Below are 21,291 nucleotides of genomic sequence, written 5' to 3' on the forward strand. Positions count from 1 at the left end.
GTGAAGAAAGACGGAGAAAACCTTTATCAATTCCTGCGGATCATTGACATAGTTCAAACTTGAACGAACCTCACCACAACTCTGAAGTGATTTTACTTCGGTTTCAGAGCATTCACACTTGTGAAACCGTCTCAAGTCATGGCAGCAGATTTTATTCCTGACCAGAGCCCTTTCTCCTCTCCTCGTCAGGGAACAGGGAAACACAAATTCATTGGAATCTCTTGTTTCACAAGTTCTCAGGTTTCTCACAGTTACACCTCGCTGTGAAACTTGCAGTGACTCTGTTTAGGCTGTAGGGTGTAATCGCTGTAAGGTTGACGGAAGCCTTTCTCTCCCACACGAAGCGTCTCAACGAGACATCGATCGACGCTTCTGCAACAGGAGGATCATCTCTGCCACAGTAAAAACACACACTGGTCAGGTTAAATTAGGAGGTTGCAGGAAAAAAAAACCTTTTGACTGTCTCTGACCTTTTTTAGGGGAAGTTTTGTTTCTCAATATGCTTAATACTGACCTGTGAATTCTGCAGTGAAAAGGCCCCGAAACTCAAGGAATGAGCCAGTGTTTTGTTAAGACACAGCAGAAAATGGGATCCTTAGGCTCCTTACTAACGGCTGCCTGCCACGAAGGCCCTGTTCAGACCCGGTATTACCATGACGGCTTCAGATGCATGTAGACGTCTAATTATCTGTCTAATTATCTGATCGCTCAGGACAGATTCTGGTGACAGCCGTGACTGGTTGCAGTAAGTTAGTAAATAAGGACTGTGATCGGTCCCTATTAGTTCCAATGTTCTGCATGGCGAACAATGTTTACAGTCACTGTTAACCACCCACATGTTTCTGAGTCACTTCAGGGGAGTCCCCTCGCAGTAAATTATCATAAACCAATAAACAATACACAGGCTGTAGAAATGCGAGCGACGAGCGTCTGTATGACAATGTCATAAACACACCAGGTGTTGAGTAATGTTCTCGTTTTACAGTGGGAGTCCAGAGGTCACCTGGCAGCTAGGTCACGCTCTCTGTCTCTTTATGACTCACATATTGTGATAATTCTGAAAATGTTATTTTCTAAATCACCACGTGTGTTGTAAAAAAAAAAAAAAAAAAAAAGAAAGAAAACATTTTGCTCTGATCCCAGAATTGTTTTTCTTCTTCTTCTTCTTTTCCTTGGATAGTTCCTCAGCCATGGTAAAACAAAGTACACCTTCTTTCAGGTTTAGGGTTTTAAACATCAGGACACAGTATAATGATCCTGGTCCTGCTGCACACAGGTAACAGGTTCTAAAAGGTTTTAAACGTTAGGCTTTGGTATACAGCGTTGTTCATGTTCAGCTCACTAATTTCAAGGTGCCCAGGTCGTGTGGCTGCAAAACAAACCCATATCATCACCGCTCTGCCACCGTGCTCGACAGCTTGTACAAGGCTTAAGTTCTGGTGTGCTGTGCTTTGTTTTCTCCTGACATGACTCTGTGGCTGGACATATCTACTTTTGTCTAATTTGTCCAAATCTCTGGAGCTTTTCATGGTCCATTCAGATGCAACCTTGCAAATCTTAAGTCGCGCTGTCGCATTCCTTTAAGAAAGCGGAAGCTTTTCCCTGGCAAGCCTTCCAATTAAGCCACCATTTTTTCAGTTCTCTTTCCAATGTCCCGCCATTACTTTTAACAATTTAACAATTGCTAGCTGAGGCCTGCACAATCTGAAGTTTACCGTTTACAGCAGTGGTTTCTCCAGGCTCCAAGCTGATGTCTTTCCACCGTCAGATGATGCGTGCTCCACAGCAGCTAACTGCCAACGCTTCTGTTTTTTCGCGGAGGTGGAGTTTTATTCCACGCTGCTGGTTTCTTTCTGAAATGCAGCAGCAACTTTATACTTTGTTTTCATACTGAGCTTTTTTTCAGTCTGAATTCTTGCTTGTTTGTTATCTAATGACCGGGTGGATTTTGTGCACTTTGTGTTGGAATAAAAAAAAATAATAATTAAGCCTTGTAAAGACCAACACATTTATCATTTCTTGATATTGAAGGCCCAAGAATTAGGAAGACTATGTACTTTCATCTTAACCAAGTCTATGTGAATTACAAACTTCCACAGTGTGAACTGTTAAATAAGATGTTGGCTGGCCTGATTTAGAAACTTTTATTCATATTAATTATTTTTTACTATTTCTGTTAACACAAAAAATGTGATACTGGGAAAACCCAAATAACAACAGTGACACAACGTAACTAGTTAAATAAAAGTTAAAATATTGTAGTATTTGTATTGATCCTGCTGCCTTTTGTTCTTCAAGTTGTTTCCGTGTAGGAAATGATTCAGTATTAACACACAGAGGCAATGTGGTGGGACCATGAGGTTTAGCAACCCAAGTGTTAAAATTGAATTAGTTGGTAGAGAAAAAGAAAAACAAAGTGATATGCTATGAGCAGTTTCATTTCCAGCATTTTGGCAAATTAAAAACTATATAAACATTTAGTTCCTAGATAGATTTGTGTTTGCTGAGCTGGAAAAACGTTTTCTTTTATCTTGAAAGCAAAACCTTTGTGGTTTACTGCAAGTTTGCATCTCCAGTCTCAATCAATGTCACACAAATTATACATTAAAATGAAACATGATACATTTTCTAAAGTGGGAAAAGTTGCTTGAAACCAAGTAGTTAACAGCAATAAGAAAGGAAACAAAGTGGCCCTTAAAAAACAACAGAGAATACAGAGCATTGCAAAGATCTCTAAAAGAACTGGCTTGGACGCCAATGTTAGGATCTTATTTAACTTCTATCAAGGAATTATCCATTGTATTTTTTATTAATTTTTATGTAATATTAGGTTTAGAGATCTACAAAAAAATTGTTTCCCAATTAAAAGTTCATCAAACATCAAAGAAACAGATTTAAGCCATAATACGGTAATTCTGGGACGTTCTCATGCACCAAAAATATATAAAAAACACAACAATTTAAACATGTAAAATATCACCAGTGATGAAAAACATAAATTTTCCCAAAGTCTTGAAATAGCATCAGGCAACGCCTTCTGTAAAAATCTTAAATGTCACCAAAGAACTATAGATTCAATAATTTAATTTCTTTTCCATTCTGTTTCTTTAATTTAAGTGTTATTATTACTCAATTACCTGTTTGTTTATTGTAGGATTATTCACATATTTTCCTAGATTGAATTTTCGCAGCTTGAACTTGCACAACAATTAAAATAACACCCAGCCCAAACCATGTCCTATGTACTATGAAAATTTAATGAAAAATAATTATATCATCTGCATACATGGATATCAGAGCATTAAAAGTGGAAAAGTAGAATGTTGTCACATATAACTGGTAGTTATAGGTCAGCGTTGGATTTGTGAGCTGCCAGATGTACAATAATGATCTCATTTGAAGAATAACTTGTTTTCTTATTAAAATCTGCTGGTCCATTTTAATATAAAAACATGTACAAAAGATTTTAATTTTTTCATGGTTGTCTTGTACCTGGTGTGTTATCAAAATCTGATCTTAAACACGCCATTTATGATCAAATTACAGAATTTCAGAAAGGGTGCTGTCTGATTCAGATGAGTCCAACTCTTGCCAGTAAATATCAGTTTTCCTATTGGTACTGTTGCTCACGACAATCAAGCAACTGGAATTAGCCATCCATACTCCCTGTACAACTCCTCAAAAGCCACACTGGGGCAGGGATATCCAACAGATCTCATGTGTCCTGCTGCAAGAGAGCGACTTAAGTTATAGTTTAGAAAGATTTAGATGTAAGTTCAACATTGGCACTTAGGAAAGGATTTATTAAAGTTTTGTGTCCACAAACATGTAGATTGGGTTCTGACAGCATGCCTGAGAAAACTGGGATTTTAAATCAAATGTGCCCTTTTTCATGTCAAAGTAGGATAAAGTTGTTAGAGGAGTTCAGCTCCAAGCTTGCATAGCTGCATGTTCTGTAATAATGCTTCAGGCTTGTAATCTCAGTAGAATTGATGCCTCACTTTGCTATCCTTTCCTGGTTTGACTTTTCTATAATTTCATGTTTTTTTTTTATGAAATTTGTCTTTGGTGGGGATTGTCTATTTATGAGATTGTCTAACTTGATCCCCCGTAATATGGCCGGGGGTATCAATTGGTTTTCTCATTCTGATTTTCGTCAACAAACTGCTTATTTTCTTCTGTTTTTCTAAGATAAAAAAACAACAACAAAAGAAAGTTCCCTTTATTTATTTTTTGTGTCCGTGTCATTATTTCAACATCGTGAAGACTGAATTTTGAGGGCTGTGGGCATGTGGGTATGAGTGGAAATAATCATTTAGCTTAGCAGCCACACATGACGTTAACTCTGAAATGAAGAAGTGGTAAGGCATCACAGTGTGAGCAAAGTGAAAGGGCACCACCAAAGCTGTGTCTCTTAATTTCCTCTTTTTTTCAATGCCATTAAACACAAACACCACTGTGTCAGATGTACACAAGAGGCACTATCTAAATGTCTATTTCAAGACACAAAAACTTTTTTTTTTCTTAATTCTTTAAGGATACTTAAAGAGGAAGTGAGAAGAGTAGAAGTTCTGCTTTTCATGAACGGGGGAGATGTCTATGTATTTAAATTTACATACTGTGCAGAGTGTGAAAAACTCCCCATACAGTTTCACTGTAAGAATCGTATCAGTCAACCAGAACAAACACGTAGAAATGTCAACAGGGGTTGTTCACAAGGTTCAGTATGACTCATTCTGGAGGATTCCTTTGTCTCTTCGCCTTAAAAAGCAAAACAGTTCATTTTATTTAAACATTTTAAAAAGTCAGCATCTTTGCATGCAATATGGCTAAAAACGCATGCAAAACCTCAAATAGAGCTGTTGACCAAATCAGAGAGCATTTATTTAGTGAAAAAGAACTTTGCATTAACGTTTCACTCATGTGAATTTAAGTGTAAAACCAAACTAACATTGTTGTTTCAGTTGAAACATTGTAATTAATTTTAATGTGTCAGTCTTTACAAGCTAAATATTATATAATATGGGTAATAACTTGTGTTGTAGAAAGCCTTTCCCCAAAATGTTGGGGAGCATTGTGGAAGCAAGATAAAGCATTTTTTTATATAAGAAAAGACACAGGCACAGGAAAGGAGACACGAGGAGTGAACCATGGAGCATGAAGCAGAATGGGAGGAAAAATAGAAAAACAAACAGAGAATAAGAGACAATGGCTTCATCCAAAAACGTCTCATTATATCTTCTAGCTCCTGGTCCTTGATCATCTTCCTTGAACTTTCATGAGTTCAAGGAAGAACATTGTGGGAAGGAAAGGAGCTCCGGACTGCCGTGCCACTTTCAGACAGCCTTTATCCCATATATGTCGTTATGTGACGGAAACGCACATGGATGATGTGAGTCAAATCCGGGCCAGCAGACTTCCAAAAACTAATTAAAAAACACACGAGCAGCTGAAGCTCTCCATTACACAAACCAACACATTTGAAGGCGTCTAAACTTTTACAGACATTCTAGTTCTAACAGTAACCGGTACAATTGCATGTCCCTAGGGAAAACTAAAAGGCTTTTAAATAATTTCATACCTTGCTCCGTCCTAAATGCAACGTATCCTGTACAATTCAACTGGAAAAAGGGAAAATGTAAAAATTGCGTACGTGTGAACAGCATCACTATGTTGCTGAATATCTTTTGTTTCATTAGAAAGAATACAAAATCAAGGGTTCCAGTAGGGTTTTCTTGATGTTAGGTGATTTCCATCCTTTAACTAAAGCTGGTGCCAAGTTTACGTACAGGATAATACCCGATGAGGTGTCCATAATCAGAAATCAATGGACGACACGGAGGCCTGAACTGTCCTCCGCTTTGTGTCGAACCATTGCATCCGCGAAGTCCATTAATTTTTAATAATGGACACTTAATAGGGCATTATTTACTTATCCCATGGTCACTTATGAAAGAAAGAAATCTATTAATAATATTTTAATGGGTTTTTTCACCATTCAAATCATGCGTTTTTCACAAGAAGCAGCTGAGCAAACCACTTAATATCTCTCGTTGTGACACGTTGCCAAGCTAACGAGCATCAGCTGTCTTGCCGTTACCAGCTAACGTTTTTATATGTGTCCTATAACACCCAGCAGCCAATCAAAATCGAGTATTCAGACCATGGTATAAACCATGTTGAACAGATACTGATAGAAACATCCCAACACCGATCAGTTTTCTGCCATTACTCACAACCAAGTCAAGTGGTCTGGAAATTTCTTATTTCTTTTGTTTCGTTGTAAAAGCGATAGCTGAAATGCAACCCAGATTTATTTTAATACTCACCTTTCACTTTAAGAATCAAACCTTAAAAATGGTTCCCAAACCGTAAAAAAGTCTGTTCTGGTATGACTGAACTTATAATCTCAGGATGTGTTTATCAACACCTGCAGCAAGGTTTCTTTTACGTTTGACTGATTCAAACTCTTCAGGGGGAATATTATGAGTAATTTATGCAAAAAAAAAAAAAAAATGAGTCATTTACACAGTAAATCCTGGTTTATATGTCTCAAAAAAGCTCTCTTGTTATTTATCCTGTTTTATTTATTTATTTATTTATTTTTATTTTTTGCTATGTGTGGCATTGTGTGGAGGCATCACACAGCATGGTTAAAGCCCCATTTTGATAGAAGAAATATAAATGTATTAGTATAACAATGAAAACCCTATAAACTGACAGGCTGGTGTTTAAAGGAGATGGACTATTTAGAAAAAGTCACTTTTGCAATATGAGAAACAGTTACAGAACTTAACTAAACTCAGAAATCTCAAAATCTCAGAAAACAATAAATCACGTACTGCAAACATTACCACTGGCAACATTTTCTTTTTCCCAACAAGCGATGAATAATTTCTAAAAAATTGAGCAAAAATCACAAAAAAGTACTTAGCACATGATTAGGGGAGGATTGGCAATTCTTGTAGGAGAGAAAACAAAAACTCCCAAAGAAGTCTTTCATCATGCCTGTGCAAATTCTCAGTTATCCGGGTCATCTCGACAGCAAACAGGCTGAAATCAGAAGCAAATGGACGTTTGCTTTGAAATAGAAGCACAAAACGACTATGGAGAAAACCAGTCATCAGATTTTAACAGTTATTGAACATTCCTAGTGTATTTAGAGAAAGAAAGAAAGAAAGAAAGAAAGAAAGAAAGAAAGAAAGAAAGAAAGAAAGAAAGAAAGAAAGAAAGAAAGAAAGAAAGAAAGAAAGAAAGAAAGAAAGAAAGAAAAGAGAAATTGCTTTCATGGTTGAGTTTTCCTTTCTGTTCTTCAATGTGTGGAAGTAGTAATTTTTTATTTTCTATCTGAACTACATCTGCACACAATGTTGAAATGAAAACAAACAAAAAGACTAAGTTAAGCCGCTGGAAGAAATGGCCCACTGTTTACATGATTCAGGGGGGGAAATCTAGGATAGGCAGCAGCTCCTTGAACATCTGATGGTCAGACAAAACAATGAGGTCAGTGAGGTTAATGGACCTTTTGAATCAACCTTAGGTGTGAGTGGACCTTTGGTTTCCTGCCCTGTGTTGCTCTGTTTTAGGATGGCAACATGTCCAGGGTGCCTCTTGCCCAATGAGATGCAGGCCCCGCCTCCACCTTCTAAGAAATGGGCAGGAGAAAATGTCTGTTAGGATGGATGATTCATTTAGCCCTTTATTCGTGGTCCTCAGAGTTCATGAACATGTGGATAACTGAAGCTTTACACGACTGCAAAAAGGAGAGTCTGGAAAAAAAAAAAGTTTATTCATTGGCAGGTGTGCTAGTGCAGACATACTGGACAATTACCTAACGACTTGCAGCTCTAAAGGTGACTAAGAGACACCAATTAACTCAACATGTTTGTGAGCTGTGGGAAGATACGAAACAATTCATGCATGCATGGTACAAAAAAGCAATTTTCATGCAGAAATCCCCAAAGCTGGGATTCAAACCCAGGATCTTATTGCTTCAAGACAAAAGTACAAACAACTGCACCCCTGTGTAGCTCCATTGAGCTAAGAACAACGTGTGCATCTCAGACAGACCTTCATGAACTAATAGCCAAATATGTAATATTAGATGCAACTGACAGGTTTTTTTTTTTCAGCTGACTTGTGGGGAAGGATGTGGAAAACCTAAAACAAGTCCACAAAGATCAGGAAGTAGCTAGAGAACCCTTGAGTTAATAATACTTTTAATATTAGACCGTAAAGACTCCTGGATCCAATCACAGGATTCAGAAGTCATTTCTAAATAAGTTTTTAAGGCCTGGGCAGAAAAATAGAGTCAATGTAACAAGACCAAGAACAATAGCATTTATTGGGCCGAGACATTTCATATTTCATACGAACTGAAGAGCAGAACTCCTAGGAAGTCCCGCCTACTGCAACAGGCCCACTTCATATTTTTCACACAACACACAACAAAAGGTCCTTTCCAGATTATGCATCAGAAACAAATCACCAAAACTGCAATGACAGAGGTTTTTGTTCTATGTTATTGCAGAGTATGCAGTGGCATTTAAGTTGACCTTTTGTGACCTGAAATGATCCTCAATCATCCCGATCTTAAAAAAATTGAGGTGGTAAGGTTGTCCCAAATAACCACAGTTTGAAGTATATTATTGAACCATATGGCGATCTTGTCTTTTATGTTTAATCATCAGATTCAATACAAACAAATCCTTGTTGACCTCCCTGCAAACGCCCAGACTGGTTTATGTCCTAACTTTAATTCAATTCAAATTAAATTCAAAAATACTTTACAATACTATTGTTTATCAGACTATTGTTGTACAATAGTCTGATGAAGAGGATGCTCAGGGTTGTCTTTAATGTTCTTCATTTTATGAAGAACCCTGCTTTGTAAAATCAGTTCCTTCTGTGTCAAACAATCACAGGTTCTTGATTATTTCTGGTATTTTTTTATTTATTTTTTATCTTGTGGTCCTTTTGTGCACATTGAGCCTGATTTTCCTAGAATTGCTTGAGATGACATGTGTTGTGAATCGGCATTATTTCACTGAACTGAACTGAATTGAGTTTTAAATAAAAGTGGACTTCTGCAACAGCCCCAAAGAGCAACACACCTGATTTCATTGCAGGAGACACATATAGACGTCATTTAGACATAAGTTGTTATTAAAGCTACAGGTAATTCAAATTTAGAAATATCATCTACATCCAAACAAAGCCACATTTATTTGTCTAAATGGGGTCTAAAAGCCCAAAGTCAAAGTATCTTCATTAGTCTCCCTTGAGAGAAATGTGCCTCGGATACAAGAATCAGCTGCACTGCACCACATATCCAATCACTGATAAAATAAATCTTTAATAAAAATAACAATAAAATAGTAAACTAATAAGTATAAAATAGTAATAACAGTTCAGAAAAAAAGCTTAGACATTCACATGGGATATTTATACAACTTCAGAGAAATAAACTCTAGGCGGTAGTTTTTGGGAACATAAAATCGTAGAAAAAAAAATATAAAAGCCAAAATCTAAGATTTGAAAACCCCCTATTTGCAATGCTGATGATATCATTTTGCGGAAAAATACTTTTTCTTTCCTTGGAAACTTTTTGTATTGCATTGGTGGATGGAGACAACAAACATTAACATCTCAGGTGTCCTAAAACATTTGAGCTGTAGAATAGGATATACGCTGACAAGACGCTCCCCCATATCACCAGAGATTAATTTTAATTTGTCTCCATAATAGGACATTTTCAGTTCAACATGAGTTGTAATTTTTAACCAGAGACACAACACAACAGCAGCACCTCTGTGAAGGAGACACTCATGACATAGAGATGAATGCTGGCAGAATAGTACAGAGGATGAGGACCAGAGTTGAATTTTATTGGTTAAAAAAATATTTTCTTGGTCTTTTGACACTGAAAGAGCCTATTTGCATCTTCCTCAGAGATCTTAAATCCAGGCAGGTAGTCTGAGGTGGTTGTTGCATGGAGAGACACCATGAAAGGTAAGAAATAAAGATTAGTAACAAAACACAAAAAAGATATGGATAAATGACTAAGTACAAAAGTGAACTAAATGTGCGCGCTTACAAATAGAACATATGTACTTAAACTAAGAATAAAGTTTTATTGCAAACTAAAGTGTGCATATACTGATTGGTAAATGAAAAGTGCATGTGTGGTACAGACTTTTAAGGTGTGGCCATGGGTTTGGCCATCACACAACTAATAAAATGCTTGTTTGTTAAAATAGCACTAGGTCTAAATTATGTATAATTAGCCTAAAAAGTAGATTGGAATATGGAATATGTTGACGTCTGTTAAATTCAGGATATCTTTTTTATTATTATTTCAGTTGACCTCTCCTGTTGACGTGAGTTCAGTTTGACATTGGCATCAGTTTAGTTCAGTTTGTCTGCTGTTGAAAACAGCACTTTAATGTATCTAATGCTGATTATTCATTGAATCATTTGAATTTAAATATTTTAAATACTTTCACAGCAAAAAATTATATGCGATTAATTTAGATTAATTACAGAGTATGTAATTAATTAGATAAATTTTTTTAACAGCCCTAATTGTAAGCAGTAGCAGGAGAATCTAGAGTTTTGGTCAGGCAGGGAAACCACGTTCTTCCTCATTAAAGATTGGTGAAAGAGAAGTGAAAAAAATGTACGCACTAGCAGACACAAAGGACCCAATAATTTTCCATTTACGTAGGTAATTCCCCTACGAAAGGTTGATGACATTAATTCTGGGTGTTTTCCGGTTTGCTGTGTATAAATATGCAGGCCGAACGTTCTCCAAACATCAGAGATAACAAGCTGACCTTAGCTGAGATTTTCAACTCACAGCTGCTCCCTCACACCAACAAACACTCAGCTCAGGATGGCTCGTCTTGCTCTGTCTGCGATTGTGCTGCTGATGGCTGTCGTCACTCTCACTGAGGGTAAGAATATAGCTTTGAAATATAATGTAAAAAAGGATTTAAAGCATTTAATGGCTGTGGTCGATCAGCTTTTAAATTCTCACATCAGTTTATCTAAAAAGCTTGAGAGTTTAAGATTTGCTGATCTAACTAAGGAAAATGATACAAATTACTTTTATTAAATTCTGGAGACAAAAACAAATTGAAATTGGACAAATTGAAAGTTTAAAGTCAAATCTCGCATATAAATCATTTAATGCATTGCTTTGAATGAGATGAGTATTTATGAAAGATACAGGATTATTTTTTTAAATATTAAATTATGTGTAAGAATTACAAGTTAGCTTCCAGTAATAAGATACGATATCTATAGTCGCTTGATTAGCTGCAGAAATTAGCTTTTTTTTTTTAGCTTATGTTAAAGGGTTCGGCAATGTATTGAATCAGCTGTGATCAATGTTTTTAGAAAAGTAATTCTTTGAACAACCTTTTTGAATGCAAAAATAGTGACAAAAGGTTTATTAAAACACAAGCGATTAAACCCAAATTTACTGCAGTGTGCAACTTTAATGACTTTTGTGGTGAGTGGCCATAAAACAATTATACAACAGGCAGGGAAGGTGTGTTTAATCAAATTGTGTTAGTTAATTATAAAAGGCAAACTAATGACCAGTTAAGTATTAGTTACTTCTACAGTTTAGAAAGCTTATAACTCTGCCTTGGCTCATTGTTTTTAATCATTCCCTGTTTTACAAAAGGCTTTTAGGGTTAATTTCTCACATGCGGATACACAAACACCAATAACTTAATTGATTCACAATTTACAGAAAGGATGTATTGTCTTCTTAAGCCCCACATGTTTAGAAAGTTGAAAAAATATTTAACCACCTTTAATCTACACCTTAACGCACTGCTAAATATGACCACGGCTTTATTTCCAAATCTGCATTTTGATTTTAACGTCAGAGTAAATGGTAAATGGACTGAACTTATATATATTTTCCGGTCATATTGGCCACTCACAGCGAAGTAAGCTCTGAGTGGAAACAGCACAACCTCTTTAATGAGAAAAAGATTGTGCACTTTTACAGCTTAACAGGAAATTAAGAAAGGGAACTGACAGAGTGGAACCTGGTGCTGAATATGTTTCTGAGATATTCATCCTCTTTTTTTTGTTTTTTGCTGTTTGCAGGTCTGCGTGGAGCTGGCCCGAAGAAGTGCTGCTTCAAATTCAATGACAATGTGTCAATAAATAAAGTTGTGAGCTACACCAAGACCAGTCAGCGCTGCTCCAACCCCGGCATCTTGTGAGTATTCACTGTTACAGAATTACACCAGTGAGACTCAATCTTCCTCTGAATCTGCTGACGCTCTCCTCTTCCTCCTGTTCCTTTGTCCATGTTCAGGCTGAACACAGTGGCCGGCCGTCAGCTGTGTGTCAAACCCTCAGCCCCCTGGGTGAAGGAGCTCATCAGCTACCTGGACAACAAAAATGTTGCAGGCTCCAACTCCAACTTGTAAACGTGCCGATAATATGTCCACAAACCAGCTAACCTGAACATTTAGGCTGGTTTTGATGCTACAGTTTCTTACAGAAAACAGCTGCTCTCTTTCTACGATATTTACCAAATATTCTGATATTTGATGGTAGACTACCAGGATGACATGAAGGGGAATAAATTTATCTTCATATAAATGAAGTTTTTTTTTTTTTATTGTTATAGTTGTTATTAAACAACAGGTGTATTTGTGTTAAATGAAACATTTAAACTTTGACCGTCAGCACTATGAGCTTTTCTATTATTTGGAGTTTGATTGAACTGACCTGAGAAAGTATATTTCTATTGTAAAAGACAGATGTCTTCCAAATCCACGTGGTGTCATCTTGATTATATAAGCTATGACTTATTGCACTTGCTAATGTATGAGGAATTTGCCTGATTATCTAACTTTATTTGAAGTCTTTTTATAGTGATGCTTTTGAACTCATTGAATGACTGATGGAAAAGTTGTAATCCATTCAGAAGTGTAATCCATTTTTTCTGTATGCAAACCGTGATTCATGCAAAATAAAGCTAGATTACTTTCAAAATTCAACAAACTCTCCTTTTCTCGTTGTTTTTGTCGTTGAAGCTAGGGCTGAAGCTGGGGTCACTTTCTTTTGAGCATTCATCGTAGCAGATCTTATGGCCCACTCATAAACTGAGTTCTCAAAAGTCATGCTCAAAGATCCAAATCTGTTTACTAGATAAGATCAAAGGTCCGTAACGACTTCTTGTGAGCACATCCATTTTATCACACTTACAACTAACTAGATAAGAGAAATTTGCTGTCTGGAATAGTTTATTTGTGAATCTAAGCTCCTAACGTGTGCCCTCAAAGTAAAAATCTGAATCCTAAATGGCACACTGCAAAAAGGAATTAAAAGTAAGTACATTTTTCTTGAAATTATGTATTTTTCCTTGATTTGAGCAGCTAAATAACACTATTTGCCAATGGAATTTGTATTTTTTACCCCTAAGATAAGATAATTAGATATCCTGCCTTACCCTTCCTTACCTCGCCTTTTTTAAGTAAACTGGATTTATTGATCAAGTTGGAATACCAACTTCAGGATATTCATAATAATAATAATAATAACCTAAACTTCGGTTAGCAGTGAACTGCTAACCGAAGTTTAGGCTTGAACTGGTAGAATTCTTTTATTAAAAATGGGTTGCACCTTTCAACCACATCTATCACTTTGTTTTATTTTGTTTCTGTCTTTATAAGGAATAGCACAACAAACTAAAGACATGTTTCCTTATAACCTTATAAATTATTTTAGGGGTATATGTTGTGCAAAGTTGGAGAACCACAGCCTTAGACAGCATTACCAGGACTTGAGAGAGTCTGCTTGTGGTAACGTTTTGCACCTAGGTCGTCTTTTCTCACTGTCATCGTGCATTATAGGGCACACAGATGTCACAGTGAAACTAATCCTGAGGGCACCCCAGCATATTGTGCGGTAAACCGTTCTCTCCACAAGCACCACTGTGGTACAAGAGAACCAGCAACCCATAACGCATAATTAAGATCTTCCTTTTTGGTGCTCAACATAGATCACATTATTTATTTGTGAATATACAATTACAGTACATGTAAAATCCAACAAGAACAAATCAAATTTGCATCTCTATTAAATTATATAGATTTGTTTTATTAAGGATTAAGATATTCTGAGATTTTCAACAAGATATTATTGAGTTGATTTTGGCACTAGAGGGCGCAATTTGATCATTTCTTTTTCTTTTACTTTTCCCATAACAAAAGTCAAAAATGAGGGATCCAGCACGTTTCATTTATTGATGTGCGTGAATATTAGTTGACAGACTGTGAAAAGATTTTAAGTAAAACATGTGACCGCTCAATACAGAGCCCTATAAACACAGGGAGAACCAGTAGATCTTGCAACACTGAACTTTTATCTGTTCAACAGTACAGGAGGACATGAGTTATTGGTCCTAAAAAAAATCTATCGATAGATTTAAAGTGGTTACCAATGATGGCCAGTATTATGTACTGTTGTTTGTTTTGAGGAATTCAAATTGGTCATGATATGTCTGTTTTCCTTTATTTTACACACACTGGTTCATAAGATATAACATTAAAAGCAAAGTAAATTCTGGTAAAATAATCAGAACAACCAAAACAAATTATACCAACAGACCCATCTCAATACATTTTAATTCCATTCAAAATGTTAGATTTATTTAGTTCAAGCTGCATTTCATTTTTAAACCAAGAGTCCTAGAGTGCAGAGAAAGAGTGGATAGGAGCAGGAACCAAGCTGCTTGAGGTCTAGTGTGGAGAATCCAAAGTCTAACCAAAGACCTAAACTCTACAGACAATCTAAGGAGTATTTTCAACAGGAAGATGAGAGACACCAGAGACAACAATGCAGACTAAACACAGCAGTGCCACATGTGGAATGCTGCACATGTTCTTTGACTTCTCCAGCGCTTTCAACACCATCAGACCGGTGCTACTGAGGGGGAAGCTGGAGGACGCTGGGGTGGACAAACATCTGGCTGACTGGACCATCGACTACCTCACTGACCGCCCTCAGTACGTGCGGCTGCACGGCTCTCAGTCAGAGGTGGAACTCTGCAGCATCGTGGTCCCCCAGGGCACCGTCCTGTCTCCATTTCTTTTCCCCCTTTACACCTCGGCCTTCACCTACAGCACGGACAGCTGCCACCTTCAGAAGTTCTCTGACGACTCGGCCATTGTGGGCTGAGTGTCTGAGGGGTACGAGCTGGAGTACCGGTCGGTCATCATGAACTTTGTGGACTGGTGTGAGAAGAACCATCTGTGTTTAAACACCAGTAAGACCAAGGAGATGGTGATCAACCTCAGGAGAAGACCCCAACCTCACTCACCTGTGAACATCCAGGGGCAGGACATAGAAACTGTGGAGAGTTTCAAATACCTGGGTGTTCACGTCAACAATAAACTGGACTGGACTCATAACACAGACGCTCTGTACAAGAAGGGCCAGAGCCGGCTCCACCTCCTCAGGAGGCTGAGGTCCTTTGGAGTGAGCCGGCCTCTGCTTAAGACCTTCTATGACTCTGTGGTGGCCTCAGCCCTCCTCTACGCTGTCGTCTGCTGGGTCCCAGGCAGCACAGAGCGGGACAGAAAAAGACTGAATAAGGTGGTGAGGAAGGCCACTTCTGTCCTGGGCTGCACTCTGGACTCAGTGGAGGAAGTAGCTGAGAGGAGGGTGTTGTCCAAGCTCACATCCATCATGCTCACATCCATCATGGACAACAACTTCCACCCCCTGCACCAGACTGTAGAGGAGCTGAGCAGCTCCTTCAGTGCCAGACTTAGACATCCTGTCAGTGAAAAGGAGCGCTACCGCAGGTCATTCATTCCTGCTGCTACCAGACTATACAATGCTGCACTATTACTGTAACCATAACTGTAATAACTAATGTGCAACAACTAACATGCAATTACTATTTACTACACTGTGCAATAACTACTGTGCAATTCGATTTAATACACTGTGCAATAGCCTGTGCAATAACACTGTTAAATAATCCTGTTTAATAAGTGACTTCAGCTGTATAGATATCTCACTACCTCACCGTGTTCTTACCTGGTACCACTTAATATAAAACGTCATTCCATTTGTATATAAGTCACCTGAGTGTACATAAGTCACCCTAAATATCTGCTTTATTTCCCTTGTACTTTTATTTATTTTTTATTTTTTTTGATACACTGTACATATGAGGACACACTGTATATACCTTATACCTTATGCACCTCTCCTCCTTTTGGCACCTTCTTTTTGTTTATTAAGCCGATGTGTGATGTTAGGATATCAACAAGGTCAAGTGGAACGAGCTGTTTATCCCAGAACTGCATGGCACACTTAGATGGCACTGACCCAAAAGATTGGCACATATCTATCAGATACCACCCCGGAGGTGACACAGCTTCCCTGCTGATGTCACAGTTTGGATGTGTACCGCCCTTGTATGGGTGTGTCCCGAGATCCCTTTATAATGTTTGTGTGATGAGCACTCGAGGCCTCCTGCCGATCAGGGGCCCATCAGCGCTGGTGTGACTGTAACTATTTCTCTGTCTTTACCTAGATAAAATATAACTAAAAGCATACTTGTCTGTTTTATGCTTCCTACATTCAAGGTAATAAGTAAGTGGGGGTCGCCTGACTGGGTAAAACGAACTGGGTCCACCGAGGGTGTTTCACCTTAGACACGGCACGGTGAAACAGTAACAAATTGGTGTTTCCACCCGGACCCAAAAGGCGGCATACCACCTTCCGTTTTCCGGCCAGGACGTCATTCCGGAAGAAAAACACACAGCTTGCGGCCGCAAAAAAGGTAAGGAGATTTCATTCATCTCCTAGTGTCTTTTTCTTCCTGGAGGGCCGACTTTTTGTATTTCTAAAGGCAGAGAAAGGTTTGAGGATAATTGTTTGCAAACGTGTCGATAAGAATTTGGGATTTGCGTGCGGTCACAGAGGTGAGAGTCCGGGAATCCTTGGCCAGGGTTCCGAAAATACTGTGCACCTTGAGAATTTAGGGTTTAAAAGGTCCCCTTGTTAGGCACAGAGGAAAATACGTGTTCCTCTGTGCGTAGCATAAAAGCGGCCATTCTGACAGACACGCCTGTACGCGTGGCTTCTTAAACATCGTGTAGCCTAGAAAATGTGGGTTTAGAGCTCCCTTATTTTCCGCGAGGACGAACATAAAAATCTTCGTCTTTGCGGTAATATAAAAGCAGCCTTTTTCGAAAAACGAGCGCGTATGAGACTGAGAACACGCGTGGCTTCTAAAACATAGTGTAGCCTAGAAATTGTGGGTTTAGAGCTCCCTTATTTTCCGCGAGGACGAATATAAAAATCTTCGTTTTTGCGGTAATATAAAAGCAGCCTTTTTCGAAAAACGAGCGCGTATGAGATTGAGACCGGAGGTACCTACAGAGTTAACTAAAGATTGGCCAGAGAGAGTGTGAGTGTGTATGTGTGTGAGTGTGTGTGTGTGTGTGTGTGAGACACGTTACTACATTGAGCCGTGGAAGTGAAGGGTATGGGTGCACCTGTTCAGGTGACATATGACCTGCTCTTCCTGAGTACACTGGCTCATTGAAACTGCCGTGTAAAAACACAATTATAAGGCATATAGGAACATAATAAGTTTTGGTGTCTGAGAGATAAAAAATAAGCTCTCATTGGACCGGGGTCAGGACGCTGTCCCAGCAGGTTGGCCAAGACGTGTGAGTGCTGAAATGGCTGAGAATCAGGCAGAAAATGAGCTCCAGGGGGGTTCTTTAGGAACACTGTTGGAGACAGGAAAAGGGAGCATAGTGGCAAGCTTTCCACATAAAGATGCTGAAAACCATTTAAAACAATTTGAGGAGTGGTGTGAAAAAATGAGGAGAGACGGGGTCTTTGGGGATACAGAAGGACCTCCACCCGATGCCCAAATGTGCACTTACTATTTGCAAATATTAAAAAATAGACTAGCTCAAGCACAAGTAGAAACGGCTAATGCAGGTGAGTTTGCTACAGAAAAATGCCAAAAAGAGGAAATCAAAATAGCAGGCTTGATAAAACTAACTGAACATTATTTCAGCATTTGCTTCTCAGGCCTCGACAAACAACAAGAGAGTGAAAATCTGCAGGGGGTAAGGGAATCATCTTCTTTCAAAAAAGAAGGTAAGTACACAGCCCCTGTTACTCCAGAGATGTCTGCTTCTGGTGCAGCCGCTGTTATGCAAAACAATCTGTTTGGTGATAGTGGAGAACTGTTATCGAAGGCCAGGAGTGTGGTGACTTCATCAGACCCTTCGGTGCATGTGCCTGGTATAGAATTATGTGGGGGACAGGTAAGCTGTGACGTAAGACCCAGATGTAGCCGGCATTCTAGCGAAACTGATCTTTCTTTACCTGCAACAAAACAAAGTGTGCAACTGCCATTGTTTCAGACTCACAGTGCTACAGGACAGGTGAATGCAGCTGTTTACAGCCCTCTTTCATGTGCTGACAACGTTTATCTGAGGCACATGTTCCCCGATCCCAGAAAAGGGGCGCACCTTTGGATCCAAGCATTCGTGGAGACTTTAAGCGGGTATGTATTGGCTATTGGTGATGTGAGAACTGGCTTATCAGCATACCTGGAACCACAAGAGGTACATGCGGTTGAAGTTTTTGCTGGAACTGACGGACTAGAAGCAGCTGCCCCTCTGGCCCCGGTGGCACGGCAACTTTGGAGCACACTGAGGGCGTTTTATCCGGTAAGTACGGATTCTGCCCTTTTAAACGACACTACACGTTGTGCAGGGGAGTCGGCTTCAGCATATGTGAACAGAATGTTGATGGTATGGGAAAACCACACAGGCTCTTGCCCGTTATCAGTCACGCTGCAGCAACTCTTTAAACAAGCAATGTTAAAGGGCCAGGTACAGGATGTTAAGCAGAACATGTATAGAATGGTTGCGAGTTATGATATGCCTTTAGATCAATGGATGGCAGCTTTGGTTCATCAGCTGGATATAGATGATAAAAACATGAAGCAACTTAGCAGTGATATACAGAACTTAAAACAACAACTCGTAGCTGAACAGCTACAACAGCTGAGAGACAATCAAAGTAAAAGGAGGAGGAAGAAGAAGAATGTTGCAAAAGCTCAGATGGTTATGGCCCCGACACCTGTGTTTGGTTCAGACCAGTTTGTGGGATCCCTCCCTCCAGAAGTCCCATTTCAGATGTATCAGAGTCCTCCATGGGGACAAATTCCCAGCAGAGATACACAGCAGTACAGAAATCATAGAAAGGGACCAACCAAAGGTTATGATGTACCCTTGTGCTGGACGTGTGGTTACCCAGGGCATTTTGAAAGAAGCTGCCCTAACCGTCGTTAGGATCTGACCAGCCCTTCCTCCCTGTCAGAAGTAAAGGCCTGCGTGTGTTTGTTTGTCTGAATGTCGTCAGTTTCTACGTATCTGCATGTATGTGACTGTATATAACTGTACGTATGTATGTGTCGTTTGTAACTAAACGTTCTTCTGTGTGAATTAATTAATTCGGTTAAAATTATTGTTCATGGTTTCAAGATGATCATTTGTTTTGGGAGAACTGCAGCTCCGTAATTCAAATGACATTTTAAGCATGGACTAGGTTAACAAAAAGGTAAAAGTAAAAGAGAGATTTAAATAACAAAGTTTTTTTTAACATTAAATATCTGGCCAAATTAAATTGTTACACTGAGATATGCTAACGTGTCTTAAACAGAAAATATCCCAGGGCTGTAGGAAATACTTGGGACTGGGGATAAAAGTTTTTTTGTTGTTTGGAGCTTAAATATGCAGTACAGCAACCAGAGGCGTTAGGGTGTATTCAGTTATGCTATTAGATTGCGTTTGGCTTGTGTTTGTCAATGAATTCATGACAGCTGAAATAATAACAGAGTAAAAGCTTTTATATTGTAATTTTAGAACATTGATAAAATGGCAAACAGCATATGGGGAGCATATGGGAGAATGTTTGGGAGAAATGGAACTGGATGGGATATGTTTAAAGGGGAGATTTTTAACTAAGGATTTTACAGCTGCCTAAAAAGAAGAATTTAAGAGCATTAAGATATACATGATTTTTGATTTAAATAGATGAGACAAACTGTGCTTTAAACAAACTGTATGGGACTAAATATGGTTGCTTTTCTAAGGGTTCTGTATTAATTTATTTTATTTCTTTTTACTGGGGATTTGAATGCAGCTAATGAGAAATTTTGAGAAGTGTCAAGATATCACAAGGCCACATTAAGCATGTCATCGGTTACAAAAGCATCTGATGTTATTAGTTATGCTGAGCTGAGGCAAGCCTCAGAGGGTCAGTTTAACCTGAAGCAGGACAAAAGATATGATAAACAAATCTGACCATGATGTAAACATCTGAATGTTATGGCAAGACTGGGTCTGTGTGTTCTAGCCTGGGGGCACGAAAACTATGTCAGAGGGGAAGAATGAAATAAAGCCAGCTTGTGAAGAGTTAGATTCTACTTCTAATCTCTTTGTTTTTGGGTAGCTTTCTCAATGTGCTGAATTACGGGGAAAACTCTTATCATGTATAGAAAAACACTAGAAGCTCAAAAGCCTGAAAGAGAAAATGGTTGCTTTAAAGTTTCACCCTTGACCATTTAAGATTGAAAAGCATTAATAACTAAGTTTGCATGATCGAAAGAGCTAGAAAGAAATCAAAAGAATGCTATAAGATATTGGAACACACATAATGCACGCTTTGGGAGACTTTTTACTTTCGGGTTTTTATTGTTTTGTGTATTTTGATTATTTCTTTGTTAAATGATTCCTTTGCTTTAATTTTTGCATCACCAGTGACAAAGAAGTGACAATATTTAAGGTTGTTCGGCAGATAATTTAAGAAAAGGAGAAGTATTAATACAAAACGCTGAAAGAAAAGGAACAAGAGATTCCTACCTCCCCTGGACCAACCAAGAACTTAGACACATCACGTTAAGAACCAAGACACTAAAAAAGACCAGGTTTTCTTTTGTCACCTAATACACTAACAGAATTGTTTTTCTCTGAGTTACTTCTTTCAGATGATGTGAGATGAAACTGTAAAGCCACCTTGTTCTGACAGAAGACTCTGGAAAGTGAGCTCTTTCAGGCCGTATGGTAAGAAGTCATGATCTAAAATGGACATGCAGGGATTGACAAAAGTGACCAAATTATGCTAAGTTTTAACAAACTTATGGCAGGTAATATTGAGACCTTCTAGCCAAGACAAGGCAAATTTATTTATAAAGTACAATTCAGCATT

General features: G+C 38.4%; 1 protein-coding gene across 2 annotated transcripts; it reads left to right on the forward strand.

Annotated features, from left to right (window-relative positions):
• The first annotated feature begins 10,003 nt into the window (after positions 1 to 10,003).
• LOC105929643 (monocyte chemotactic protein 1B) lies at positions 10,004 to 13,031 on the forward strand. 2 transcript variants are annotated; one of them, XM_036125039.1, is made up of 3 exons: positions 10,004 to 10,011; positions 12,127 to 12,241; positions 12,341 to 13,031. In XM_036125039.1, the coding sequence occupies exons 1-3, from the start codon at positions 10,005 to 10,007 to the stop codon at positions 12,453 to 12,455; spliced, it is 237 nt and encodes a 78-aa protein (XP_035980932.1). In that variant the 5' UTR covers position 10,004; the 3' UTR covers positions 12,456 to 13,031. The 2 variants fall into 2 exon arrangements, with proteins under 2 accessions (XP_035980932.1, XP_012722949.2); XM_012867495.3 differs by lacking the exon at positions 10,004 to 10,011 and adding an exon at positions 10,790 to 10,955.
• The last annotated feature ends 8,260 nt before the right edge of the window (positions 13,032 to 21,291 follow it).

The sequence above is a fragment of the Fundulus heteroclitus genome, chromosome 2 (genome assembly GCF_011125445.2).
Source record: "Fundulus heteroclitus isolate FHET01 chromosome 2, MU-UCD_Fhet_4.1, whole genome shotgun sequence".
Taxonomy (NCBI): Eukaryota; Metazoa; Chordata; class Actinopteri; order Cyprinodontiformes; family Fundulidae; genus Fundulus; species Fundulus heteroclitus.

Coding starts and splice junctions, on each gene's coding strand:
- LOC105929643 (XM_012867495.3), top strand. CDS start 10,895: ATGGCTCGTCTTGCTCTGTCTGCGATTGTGCTGCTGATGGCTGTCGTC. Junction 10,956..12,126: donor TGTCGTCACTCTCACTGAGG/GTAAGAATATAG, acceptor TGCTGTTTGCAG/GTCTGCGTGGAGCTGGCCCG. Junction 12,242..12,340: donor TGCTCCAACCCCGGCATCTT/GTGAGTATTCAC, acceptor GTCCATGTTCAG/GCTGAACACAGTGGCCGGCC.